Source organism: Orcinus orca, chromosome 2, assembly GCF_937001465.1.
Source record: "Orcinus orca chromosome 2, mOrcOrc1.1, whole genome shotgun sequence".
Taxonomy (NCBI): domain Eukaryota; kingdom Metazoa; phylum Chordata; class Mammalia; order Artiodactyla; family Delphinidae; genus Orcinus; species Orcinus orca.
The window spans coordinates 84,535,436-84,549,176 of record NC_064560.1 but is presented as its reverse complement, the minus strand read 5'-3'; the positions used below and the strand labels follow the sequence as shown (position 1 = coordinate 84,549,176).

The following is a 13,741-nucleotide window of genomic DNA, read 5'->3' as shown; positions in this document are numbered from 1 at the left end:
CTCTTGAGGAGAAGACTAGGGAGGAACAATAAAATCTGGGCACTTGTGCATTGTGCAGCAGGTAAGTTTTCACCAGGTGATACAGACAGAGGCCCCTATGAATCTTAGCTGGGATTCATAGTGTAGTACAGAGTGCCATGTGCTTGGAGGAGCCTGGGGCTCAGCCCTGGCCTCCTCCATGATACCTAGCCTTAGGTGGGTTCAACAGCCCCTCTATACCTCAGGCTGAAGTTTTGTTATGAGAAAGAAGACATTCTTGGTAAAAATGGCAAGCTAAGTCTTTTTTAATAACACATATCAATTTTACAAAGACGACGTGATTTTTCTTATTAAAAAACAAAGATGTGAACATTGGTTAGTACTGAGTGACAGGAACATGGGTGGCTGTTTTCTTCTTTGTTCTTTTCTCTATTTTAAAATATTACCTCAAACACACAGAGCATTCCACTATGGACTTTAAAGGTTTGTTCTCCACTGCTGGCTACACAGAACCCCATCGGGAAGCTCCACTACCCCACACTCCACCTGATTTCCCACAACCAGGGTTGGGGAGAAACGGAGGTCTCATGGGATAACCAAGTCGAAAAGGAGAATCTTATTTAATGGGACACTAGTCTGTCAAGGAGCACACTGAAGCATGAAGGGCATATTCACTCAGGTACCTTTTAAGGACAATTGGGACGGCAATGGAGGGGTTCTTCCTCAGACCATCAATGATGTCAGCTGCTTTATCAGCATATATCCTTTGGAGGGCTTTTCGATGGATGACTTCTGATGTGCCCCCGAGGGTGTTGTCCAAGCGAAATTTGGCTTGTTCCTCAGCAGACAAGCGGGAAAGCTTCTTCTGTATTGCTTCCAGAACCCGGATCGTTGCCAGATTAGTCTCTAAAACTACATCAAGCTAAAGAAAAAGACAAAGTATGTTCAGGACCCCAACCAGAACAGAATAGCTGTCAGGCGTATAAGGTAGAAGAAGTCAAACTCCTTGGATTTGAACCCTGGCTCTGCCATACCATAGCCATATAAAACTGTGTCCTTATAGGTAAAACAGGGATAACACCACCTACTCTCATAAGGTTGTTTTCTGGATTTAACAGTACAATCCATGTAAAGGATTTAGCACGACGCCAGGCATGCAACAAACATCCAATAAATGATGGCTAAGCGGTAGTTAATACTTGTACCACCACCAGTGTGCTTTACTTAGGACTACTGGCCCCCGGCCCCCACACCAGAGGGACCTAATAGGAAACAACCTTACAGACACTTTCCCCTGAACTTTCATGAATTACTAAGATGTTACAAACAATAACAACCACTACAACGAAATCCCAAAAAGACCATTCAAGATTACCAATCAGTCTCATGAGTAAGGTTTTTCAGGGTAACTTGAAATGTTTAAATATTTAATAGCCTTGTTCCACATCTAGTAATAATAAGAGCAGTGGCTATCATTCCTTATGGACTTCAATGTCGTATCTGTGGGTAACCATTTAAATTCTTACTGAATTTCTGGCATTTTATTTTCTGGCAAGGGCTTAGCCCTGACCTGGTTAAGGATATGGCTAGCAACCTTTGAGTTAACTTTTTTCCAAGGCTTAACACAAAATTCTCCAGATGAGAAAAAGAAAATGAAATAAATGAGCAGTCTCAAAGGTCTATGACCAAATGTCTGTGTGTTTCCTAATTTTTGTAGTTTCAGGACTATGGCAGTCATTTTGTCAAATATTTCTGGTTGTCCCCCCACTTTTCCCCAGTTATGGATAAATGATGGATTGAACTTCCTGGCTCCCTTGTGATTAGATAGGGCCATGCAACTAGTTCTAGCAAATGAGTTTTGCACAGGTGAGTCAAAGTAATGTCTATTACGTCTAGGCTAGAGCATTTAAGGGTGCAAGATCCATCTGAGCTCTTTTTCCCTCTAGTCACTGGCACTGTTCAAGATGGTGGCACTCTGTCAGCCTAGGTCCCCAAGTAATTCTGATGAGCAGAATCTCCTGCTAAACATCATGCACATGTAGTATGATGAAGAAATAAATCTATTTTTATAAGCCACTGAGATTTGGGGGTTGTCTGTATTGCAGGAATGTTAACCTATACTGATGTATAAAGGATTCAAACTAGTCCATCCCATCCAATCCTAAGTATGTGCATGTGCACACACACACATTTCTTGCGTCTTAACTCTCTGCAAGAGGGAAATGAGGCTGTTGCCTCTCATTTGCAGGCATACTAGTCAAGAATAGGAATATCCTGTCAAAAACAGAGGCCAGTCTCTGCTTTCTCACACATCATCTAAACTTACTAAACATAGGTAAAAAAGAAATGCTTTCTTTAGCTTGATAAAACTTTCTATAGAAGTTAACATCTGTCACAATTGAGTTTTCTGCAAATGGTTGAAGCTCCTCATAAACGCTGGGGCAGAGATGGCCAACCACCTGCCAGTGGCCAAGCAACATGGGGCTCTTCATTCAAAACATGCCAGAAACAGATGAAGCAAGTGTGAAGGGGGATAACTGGCAGAGAGCTAAATCAGTATGGATGAAAAAAGGAGCAAAATATCTCCCATCCATATGAATGAGCAGGGGCAGTCGGTTTTATATAATAAATACATTAAATAGGATGCACGTAATTTTACCTCTCAAGACACAGTTAACATTCCATTTTTGTTGCTATCAGTGAACTAGACACTGAGAATTGAGTCCATTTTCAGTACTCCCACTCCTGGTATTGGGGCTGTCTACCAGCTCATTTCTTCACTCCAGCTCTTCCTTTCCCAACTACTTTAAAATAAAGTCCCTAACTCAACTTTCTTTCAAATGGAGCCAAATCAATATCAGAAATATGAAAGAGGAGTTCCAGTTCTCACAGAAGAGCTGGTTTGCTAACCATTTTAAGATACCTGCTAAAAATAATACACACTTTAAGATAAATAATTTAAAACAGCTGCAAGAAAGCCCACTAGGTCTTAAGATACTGATTTTACATACCATGTAGACACAATAACCTTTAAAACGCTATTGAAAATTCAAAGGAGTATTATTCAGCCATCAATGGATAATTTCAGTTACAAAGGGTAAGTAACATTTGTCATAAAAATATTACTAATATATTTGACAAAGTCGTAAAACATGGTAAATACAATAAGCATTTACCACAGAAGAACGTGAGCCTCTTGCTCCTTTGTCTTAAAAAACCAACCCTCCCAGGTAGGTATTTAAGATATCCTCTTGTTCCAAATCTCCCGTTTCCCCAAATTTCAAATGATAAAGGAGCTTGTACCTCAAAACGTTCATCTTCACAACGATAGATATGTTCTTCATACTGAGTTTTCTTGGAACTAACAAAGGTGGAGTCCTCAGACCAGGAGGGGAAGGAAACCCAGGTATCATTTAAAACCTTTGGGTAAAAGAAGAGAAATTGAAACAAAAGTGTAACAAAGTTTTCAGGTGATTCAGCGTTCTCAATAAAAAAGACAACACTTTAGGGGAGGGAAGAAACAGTTAACATTACAATTTTCACCTTTAGCAAGTTTAAAAAGATAGTAAGAAAAAGGCTCTCAATAAAGGTATAAAACATTTTCTTTTGAAAAAAGACAGAAAAGCATTTTGATTTCCTCATTCATGTAAATTCTCCATCCCAGGTACCACTCCCTTCTGGAGGAAGCTGCGGATTCAGGGCTGATCCTTTCTCAGGGAGGTCTTACCTCTTTACAGAGAGGAGTCCGTCCTGTACACTTGGGCTGCTGGTAACTCTTTGGCAGGGCTCGATAGCTGGAGCCCAACCGTTTACAAGAGGCATAATCTATCTCCATGGCAATGCCCTCTGTGGCTCGTTCCTTTGGAAAGGTTTCCAGATGTACAGACTCCTTATAGCCCAGAAAGTTTTTAAACCAATTAAACAATTCTGGGAATTTCCTGAAGAATCAAACCAAAAATTGGTGAGCAATTAGAAGCATGATGCAGTAATCCTGAGGTGTGACTACCACTATCTGGTGTTGGCTCAGAACTCTACTACCATTGGACAAATTCCAATGACAATTATTATTTCCTGCCTAAGAAGGAGTACTTCTGAATACCTGGCTTCTCCTTTTCTTATAAAGTGCTCTAAGACCAATTAAGGTGGTGATGGAAGAACTGTACCAGGCAATAACAAGCCATTTTCTAATCAGGAATATTGCTTCAATGTTCAGATAATTCTTAGGTTGTCAAAGTCAAGATTCTAGAACCCTGGAAGAGATTGGTCTCTATAAAACCTCCAACATTGGTCAGGGGATCATGAGACCACTAGTCTTGGCCAATGTCCTCTCTGCCTATTTTTTCATCTCCGAAGTTGAACTAGAAGACTTCCCAGAGGACTCTCTTGACACCGACATTTTATGAGTCAACTGACCCACCACAATCAAATTAATTTTGCCTATCACATACTCCCACAAGCTAAGTTTTATTTCACCTCCATATCACACATCAGGGCTAAGCTCCTGACTCCACTTACCCCAGGAACGGAGAGACTAACTGCACAAGCTCCGCCCGAGAGATCACCTCCTGGTTAAAGATAACAAGACAGCGCAGGAAATTTTCATAGGCCTCTGCACTCCGCAGAGCCTTTCGGACCTTATGGAGACAGCCGAAAGAAAAATAATTAAGCAAGGAATCAAGAGATCCTGGATTGCTTTTAAAAGACTGGGGAAATTTGAACTGTATTTGACAATATTAAGGAATCAATGTTGGTTTTCTTAGATGTGTTAATGCTTATGCTTGAAAAAAGGTATCATTTAAAAAGGAAACAGTAAAATACTTATGGATGAAATAATACATTATCTGAGATTTGTCCCCAAATAAGAGTACACATGAAACAAGTACACGGGGTAGGAATTGAGAACCGCTGAGGTTAGATGGCGGTGGCATGAGGAGTCATTTTACTGTTCACTTTAATTTTACATGTTTAAAGTTTTCCATAATAAAAATTCTGAAAAAGAGATCCTGGAGTAAAGAAGACACTCACCGTCTCACATGCCTGATTCTCTGGACCATATCAGAGTTACCCAAGCTTTTATTGCCTCTCCTAACAGGTATGTACAGAAAGAATCTTTGACAACACTCTTTTCGAACTCTGGTAATCTTGAATAATGACCTTTTAAAATAAGGTACTTTTTGTCCTCTGACCTGATTCTTTTCCTTTCTCCATTTATAATATTGAGAATTTTAATATCCAAAATGCTTAAAAAAATGGCATAGACAAAGTAATACTAGCCTGGCGAGATGAGCAATCTGGACTTTAATTTCATATATAGATATGTACTTAGTATTGTGGGGGGTGGAGACCCTCACACCAAGCCAAGCAGTTTATCAAAAACCCCTTCTCCAGGCTCCCATATACTTTTCATAACGATCCATCAGTAGACACTATACCGAATGTGTACCTTCAGAGCAAATGACGAATATTTACTTTTAATTTTTATTAACTTGTAAACATATACAAAAGCAGACAGAATAGTCTAACGAAACTCTTGTACTCACCTAGCCGCAATGATCAATACATAGTAAATTTTGTTTCATCTATGCCCATTTCCCCCACCACTGAATTTTAAAGCAAACTCCAGACTTTTCATCTACACACACTTCAGTATGTATCTCTAAGAAATAAGTACTTCAAAAACGACCAAAAAAAATACCACCACTCTTTTAAAAATTAACTTACTCGGTCCCCCATCCCTCACCCTTTCCTTACCATTTGTTGGTTGTGACCTGGACTTCTACATTTGTCTCAAAAGCACCAATGACCGGGCTGCCCTCAGAAATGGTTCAAGTCAGAGCCAGGGATGCTTAACTGTTTTGCAGCACAGCTCACACAGGCAGAGAGCAATCGGGAGGCACCAATCATGGAGATGCTAAATCATTTGCCCTTTTGCAAAAACACAGAGGTGAGGGGCTTCCCTGGTGGCACAGTGGTTGAGAGTCCGCCTGCCGATGCAGGGGACATGGGTTCGTGCCCCGGTCTGGGAAGATCCCACATGCCGCGGAGCGGCTGGGCCCGCGAGCCATGGCCGCTGAGCCTGCGCATCCGGAGCCTGTGCTCCACAACGGGAGAGGCCACAACAGTGAGAGGCCCGCGTACCGCAAAAAAAAAAAAACAAAAAAAAACCCCAGAGGTGCAAGACAGGTTAAGTCACCACCAGATCAATCCAGGCTGGTTCCTGCCAGTGAGAAGTCTGATGTTTGCCAGCTACCATGATGAAAGTAGTCTGCTAATCAAGTTGACTCCAAGGAGGAAGTCAGGCACATACCACACAACACCGTTCAGACCAGTAATCTCAACTCTGGCTGCTCATTAGAATCACCTGGGGAGCTCTGAAAACATACAGTTAAATCAGAATTCCCATGAACCCAATATGCGATACCACAAATAAGTATCACAAGCAATCAGAAGGTTAAAAGTCAACTTAAGTCCTCAACAATTGGTGCACTGACACTCCCCACTATACAGATCTGGATAGCTACAGCAGGGAGTTCCAGATATCTTTTTTTTTTTTTTTTTTTTGCTGTACGCGGGCCTCTCACTGTTGTGGCCTCTTCCGTTGCGGAGCACAGGCTCTGGACGCGCAGGCTCAGCGGCCATGGCTCACGGGCCCAGCCGCTCCGCGGCATGTGGGATCTTCCCGGACCAGGGCACGAACCCGTGTCCCCTGCATCGGCAGGCGGACTCTCAACCACTGCGCCACCAGGGAAGCCCCCAGATATCTTTTGAGAGTAATATCATGCATTTCTTTTAAAGCTTTCTTCCACCATAGCAAATGCTGTATTTTGTGGTAGCTACTTCACAAAACTGAAGCAAACAATGCTACCATTTCTCCAGCTGGGCTAATAGTTCTCATAGACTGAAAGGACCTACAATTTGAAAACTATATTAAAAAGTAGAAAGTCCTAATCAGCTTGATGCCTCTAAAACAAAATCTTCTTGGGGACAGGGTGATTTTCTTTCGGCATTAGTAGCTAATTTTAAATCCAATTCACTCATTACTCACCTTATCAAAAAATAATGATTCCGTTCCTACACCATGTTTGCTGGCATCTGCCATAGAAGAATCCTTGAGGCTGAGCAGTTTGGGTTTCTTCTGCAAAAAAGGAAAAACACAAACATGTAAGATTCAAAGCATGGGTTTCTCTGGGTTTTATTTTCTTCTTTTTGTTTTTTTGGCTGAGCCTCTTGGCTTTATGGAATCTTAGTTCCCCAACCAGGGATTGAACCTGGGCCCCTGGCAGTGAGAGACCAGAGTCCTAACCACTGGACCACCAGGGAATTCCCTCTCTGAATTTTATTTTCGTCTCTGTTCTAAGGTTCCATCACTGACCACCACTGATTACTAATTTGCAACAAATGAGAGAATTCAAGCCGCTGACTTGCTTTACATCCTAAAAAATTTCCACTCCTCTATTTTAGATTCTCTATTTTAAATTGCCTGTCAGTTTTTTTCCCAGAGGTTCACAGATCATTCTACTTCCCAAATACTCTCTCTATAAATGGTCACAGCATTACTGTGACATTAGAATTAATATCCTCACTTTTTTCCATGGGCCAAAAGTAACTTTATTTGGAACCTAACGCCATTGCCTTGTCTTCCTAGCTGTGGAGGCAGAAGAGGCTGTAAAAATAGCTGGAATACACAGAAATCAATCTTTAACCATTACCTTTTAATCGTTCAATTTAAAAATTCATGAAAAAAAAAAAGTTTATTTTCCTAACAGGAGGAATAACCACCTTGTGAGCAATATCCACTCAGACCAACTTAAGATTGCTCTTTCAAAGCATATGCATTGGCCATACGTAACTACCAGGCAAAAATTTTACTTTAAAAAAGCCACCTCTCAACTACCTGTGAAGAAATGCATAAATGTTTGGAGAAGCAGCACGTTTACCTTCGCCACGTTGCAGTACACTCTCTTAGGAGCCATAGCCTCTGCTTACACTGCATAAGGAGAAGGTAGATAGGGAATCCTAATCTCCCAATATAGGGTTTCCACCTGTGGGTAATCCAGTGTGGGAGGAGACTAACATTGGCCTCTATCTGCTGACCTGATTCCTGCTACTCCTGTAACACTCCTTACTAAAGTGAAGAAATATAATCTATTACTATGTTCAACTTGCTTTCAAAAGGAGAAACCATTATAAACACTGAAAAATAGTTCTTCAGTAGTACTTCAAAAGTGTCAACAACACCTAACAGGTCAGTCTTTGTGGTTATTTGCTTATTTACCAGTCACTTCTTACCATAAGAAATTCCACTAGCTTTTGCTATTTTTTAACTAAATTCTGCCAACACATCTCTTCAGCGTTATATACAGCTTTAGGATTCACTGAAGCAACATTCAATACATACACCTAGCCCACTCCCTAGCACAGCTGCCCCACGTCAAAGAGGAAGGGAGTGGGCTCAGCTTTCTGTAGGCAGACCATCAGTGTTTACTCTAACAAGAAACATCACGTGATAGGTCACTAACAGGAATTGAAGACTCCTGCCCTCTGCTGCAGCCCAAAGGTCCTTCCTTGGAGATTAAGATGATACAGATAAGATCTGGTAACCCAACAAAGAACCATGGACAGGATAGGCCTCTAGACCAAAGAGATCCCACAGAGCATATGTGCTTTTCACAAGAGGACCTCAGAGACTACTGACTTGTTTAGGAAACAATTATCAAACTTAAAAATCTTCTTTCTTAGCACAAGGCAGGAAAAATTAATTAAGTCTCAGAAATCCTTGGCAGGAAACAAAAAAAACAGATTCGAGCTACCAGCAAAGAAGAGGGAAAATATAAAGAAAACCAGTAAGAACTCAAAAGTACAGTAATCTGAGCAATTAGCACTATTCTAACATTCCTTCACAAGCCAGATAAAAAGCTTTGCATTGAGTTTCTGTGACATACACCAACTAACTCCCAATACCCAGGATCCAACTGTCAACCTTTGAGCACTGTCCACTAGTATTGCCCCGCAAAGTCAAAATGAGCAGCTCCGCCCTTCTTACCTTCACTGGAGGGGTGGCTCCCGTTCCAGAGTGCCTGCGGATCTGGCAGCCATTCTGGCTGGGCCTCTGCGGCTTGTTGTTCAGTTGAGGTTTCTTCACAGTGCCTCCATGGTCATTTCTCACAGAATCGACCTTCTCAGCAGTTGTTTTGCTTAAAAGCTAATTAAGACACATGAAAGAGATGAATGCTCTTATTAAAGCAAGTAAGTTTCATTTAGAAAAAGTCTCCTGATTCCAGCTTCCTAACTTATCTAAGATAACCATTCTCAACAGTGTAGTTCTAAATAAAACTTACCACAGAGCTGTTGGCATCTGGTAGGAACTGTCCAAACTCTGATAACAGGTCTTCCTGATTTTTAAAAAGGCGAGCCACCTGGGCATACACCTCCTGCTCAGTCAACGCTGGAGTGTAGTTTCCTCCAGCTTCCTTGGCATTCCGCTGCTCTTTCTGATGGGAAATTGCAAATGGGAAGAGATCATATTAGAAGGCCACTGTTTTGAGTGACTCACTTTTGCACACTTTCTGAGATGTCTGGTAGGGGCTTTGTATGTTATCTATTTGGGCTGCACTTAAGAGGAAAGTCTATGTTCTCAGCACCTGTTTTGGCTTCAAACTTTGTAGTTGAGAAAGGAGTGGAAGATGGTGGCTGACAATTCCTTTTGAAAACCAGGGCAGTATATGTGAATGCTCAGGGGACCACTACCAACTGATAAAACACAAAGTATTAGAGAAATTCCTCCTTCTATTGTAGGTTAACTATATTACCTAAATCATTCTTTAAACTTTCCAGATAAATAAGCATTCATTTCACAGAGCAGTGACTTTAAAAATCCTGACCGGCTGCTACAAGGCAATTAAAGTCAGGTAAATCACACTGGCTTTATAAACACACATCACAGTTTCTAACTGGTTAATTTCCAGTAAGAATCAGTGGACACAATAATGGTTATTCAAGTCTTCTTGGACTAGCCATCCCCGGAGAGCAACCTGGTTAAGACAGGTTGAAAGGGCAACTGTCTTACCTGGTATGTGTGCAAAATCTCCAGGAACGCTTTGTAGATGTCTGGTTGGCCCTGGAACCTGTTCTTGATCTTATTGACATAGTTGATGGCATGGTTAAACTCCACAGGTTGATTGTTCTGCAAGGGCGGGGCTGTTCCCAACGAGATTGTCACTGGTGTATGAGGCTGGACAGGTGGAGAACGTGGGGACGCATATGGTGGGAGTGGGGGAGTCTGCTGACTGGCTGGAGTATGTGCTTGTAGTTGGGAAGGCTAAAAGGAAAAAGTCGTTATTCTCCTCAGGAACACAGATGGTTTAACATATGAAAGAAAGGTCAAAGTAAAGAGAAACAAGGTGTCTGATCAACATATATAATACTTTATTCACTCTGGCCAGGCCACTTTAGCCCAACTCAAATCACACTGGGTAGGGGTGGAAAGTGTAGAGGGTTCACACATTCTAATATAAAAGTTCCAGTCTCCAGTTTTCTAAACACAACCTTAAAGGTGGGCTATGTCTCCAACTACAAGGAAGAATTTTCATATGCAATTTTTAAGCTCACTTGCTGAACAGGTGCAAATAGAATAGGAAAAAAACCCTCATTCTACATAGATCTTTAGTATCAAAAAAGACAATTCAATTGTTGCAGTTAACTTCACATAAAAAAAAGTCTTCTAAACCAGCTCTGCCCAATAGAAAACTCTGAGGTGATGGAAATGTTCCTTATTTGCACTATCCTGCACAATAGCCACTAGCCACACGAGGCTACTGAGCACTTGAAATGTAGCTGGTGCAACCGAAAAACAAAATTTATTTTAATTAATTTAAATTTAAATATAGACATATGTGATTAATGACTACGGTATCAATACATTTCTAGACTAAGAACACCCCATCATCATCGTCATCAACAAGATCTTCTGCTTAGCTTGATACGACCTAATCTGGTAAATGGAGTACCTTTTGTAAAATGATGACCGTGCGGAAAACAGTGTAATCTGATCATAAGATGACCATTTCTGCCTGTGCTATCCAAGTACTACTACACAAAGCTGCCATCTGTTGGGAGGCTCATGGTTCAAAAGGCAGAAGTTGGGGGCAAAAGAGTCCTTGTAGCTTGTTGATGTGTTGATTTAAACAGATACATAAATATGTGGTATGTAAATGTGAACCACTTTACAGGGATGCGACTACTGCATCTCCTCTGATGAAATTTTAACTTGTGTGATCTATCTAAGTCTTATACTAAGGGAAAATGTCAAAGGAGGGTGCTTTTAGGGATGGATTTCACACAGTGCAGAGTTTTCCAAGTGCTCACCTTGCTGACTTTGGCAGGTGGGGGCTGAGGAGCTGGCTGGGCAGGAGCTGGGGCTGACTGGGCTGAAGGCTGGGAAGGATGTTGGGGTGGTGGTTGAGGCTGGGGCTGGATGCCATGGGTTGGAATCTGATGAACCTGGCCAGGAGTTGTCACATTCACCATGTCATTGGTTTGCACCTCAATCTTGTAGCCAGGAGGCAAGAAGGTATTGAAGCCCATGATCAAGTCAGGGTGGCCTTTGAACAGCTGGGACACACGACTAATCACTCCTGGAGTGTCGATGCTGATGGAAAAACAAATATTAAAGTGGCAAGCTTAACAAGCACCCTAGCAAGAAAAAAATCACATTCCACTAGGTTCTCTACACAGGAAACTAAAAATCAACCTGAATATTACAAAATTAACAACACACAAAGACTCTGAAATTCCAAAGTCATTTAGCTTCATAATCAAAGAGGTTTGGTCACAATTTAAACAGAATATACAATCACGCATGGTAACAGTCCTATCAAGCAGATACTCAGGCAGTAAGTCTAAAACTTCAATTCCCATGGAAGATACAACCTCTGATACACCAGTATAAATCATAATGTATCTATCTACATTGTTCAGACCAGTTACTCTTTTATAATAATGAACCATGCCACAATATTAGTGTATCTTAAATCAATCCAAAAAGCAAGTAGCCTAATCATTACCAGTTTACTTCCCTGATTGAGGTGAAGTACTAAGAAAAATTTTACTTAAGAAAAATTTACCAGTATGCAGAAAACAAAGGTCTAGGGCCTGCAATTTTCATAAAGCAGTATATAAAAGCACGACCCATGAAAATAAAAGCATAAACCCCCCCAAAAGAGCATCCTTTATCTTTCAGCAGATAAGAATAAGGTATATCCTCCTTCCAAAATCAACATAACAAGCACAAAGCTTGAGTACAACCGTGTATATCTTTTACCTCTGAGATTTAAATTCCTTCATGATGTCAAGGAAATCATTGTAGACCTGAGGCTGACTACCAAATTGCAGCTTCACTTGGTCAAGATAGGATAGTGCATCCTCCACCTGAGGCAGGGATAAATCTCAAGGTTATAAAAAGAAAGTCAAGAATTATTTTTTAAAAAATGATTTATGCCTAAATAAAATCAGCATAGTAAATGAAATAGAAATATATAGTAAACATACATAAAAATATTAAAAATTAGTATGTTACCAGTAATAAAACTCAAGCTTAAAATAAAAATCAACTCATAAAACCTGAAGCCTTGCTTTGGATAATTGTGCATAGCATTATTAGTGAAGAACAGTCACATTAATACATCATTCACTTATTCGTTTATTGATTCATTTCACAAATACCTACTAAGCAGCAACAACATGCCAGGCCAGGCCCAATGTGAGGTACTAAGGAGTATGACAAATAAGCCACAGTCCCTGCTCTACAGAAATTCATTTCACATCCAGTTGGAAATCATAACACAGTGGGGCAAGTGGGCAATCACCAAATGCCCAGAGAGCACATGGGAAGGGCACCCCTTCACACACTAAAAAAAAAAACCCTATGGGGACATAGGGAGGGATTCCCCCAGAAGTGGTGTCTAAACCAAGTCCTAAGGATGAGTACTAATTAGCAAAAGTGAAGACCCATGAAGAAAGTCAGAGGAAGCAGCATCCCAGACTGGACACCATCTGGTACATTTGGAAAACTGAAAACAGTTCAGTTTGGCTAGAGGATCTGTGGTGAAAAGGAGAAATGGTGGTAGGAAGAGTGACAAGAGATAACACAGGAGAGGATGCAGGACCTAGACCCTGAAAGGTCTTGTAAATCTTGTTAAAAAGCAATTTAGGCCTTCCCTGGTGGCGCAGTGATTAAGAATCCGCCTGCCAATGCAGAGGACACGGGTCTGAGCCCTGGTCTGGGAAGATCCCACATGCTGTGGAGCAACTAAGCCCGTGCGCCACAACTACTGAGCCTGTGCTCTAAAGCCAGCGAGCCACAACTACTGAAGCCCGCATGCCACAACTACTGAAGCCCGTGCGCCTAGAGCCCATGCTCTGCAACAAGAGAAGCCACCGCAATGAGAAGCCCACACAACGAAGAGCAGCCCCCGCTCGCCACAACTAGAAAAAGCCCACACGCAGCAAAGAAGACCCAACTCAGCCAAAAATAAATAAATAATTTTTTAAAAAGCAATTTAGATTTTTATCATCTGCACTTTAGTGTACTCAATTTGGTTACAGTGTTGAGAACGAGTTGGTGCAAGGCAGAATAGATTAAAAGGAGGTAAAACCAGTCATTGTATAAGGCTAACTCATGTGTGAACACGAGTGGCATAAATTATAGTACTGACCAAAGGAAAAGAGAGAAATGGACAGATTCAAAAGCTTTTTAGGAGATAGA

The 13,741-nt window shown here is 41.2% G+C and overlaps 1 protein-coding gene and 1 non-coding gene across 6 annotated transcripts in view; both read right to left on the bottom strand.

Moving 5' to 3' along the window:
• The window catches only part of SIN3A (SIN3 transcription regulator family member A), a 64,069-nt gene that overhangs the window by 24,206 nt on the left and 26,122 nt on the right, over positions 1 to 13,741 (bottom strand). For 4 of the 5 annotated variants that reach the window (XM_004276327.4, XM_033440103.2, XM_033440101.2 and 1 more), the window contains 10 exons: positions 12,299 to 12,405; positions 11,344 to 11,626; positions 10,046 to 10,297; positions 9,318 to 9,470; positions 9,023 to 9,181; positions 7,025 to 7,114; positions 4,495 to 4,613; positions 3,707 to 3,917; positions 3,283 to 3,399; positions 663 to 901 (listed from right to left, as the gene is read on the bottom strand). In XM_004276327.4, the coding sequence (XP_004276375.1) occupies positions 663 to 901; positions 3,283 to 3,399; positions 3,707 to 3,917; positions 4,495 to 4,613; positions 7,025 to 7,114; positions 9,023 to 9,181; positions 9,318 to 9,470; positions 10,046 to 10,297; positions 11,344 to 11,626; positions 12,299 to 12,405 (1,730 nt within the window). The remainder of the gene's footprint in view (positions 1 to 662; positions 902 to 3,282; positions 3,400 to 3,706; positions 3,918 to 4,494; positions 4,614 to 7,024; positions 7,115 to 9,022; positions 9,182 to 9,317; positions 9,471 to 10,045; positions 10,298 to 11,343; positions 11,627 to 12,298; positions 12,406 to 13,741) is intronic. The other variant, XM_033440102.2, reaches the window with a different exon arrangement.
• On the bottom strand, positions 7,227 to 7,299 carry TRNAE-CUC (transfer RNA glutamic acid (anticodon CUC)). Its single transcript has one exon. It is a non-coding gene; the product is annotated as a tRNA-Glu (tRNA).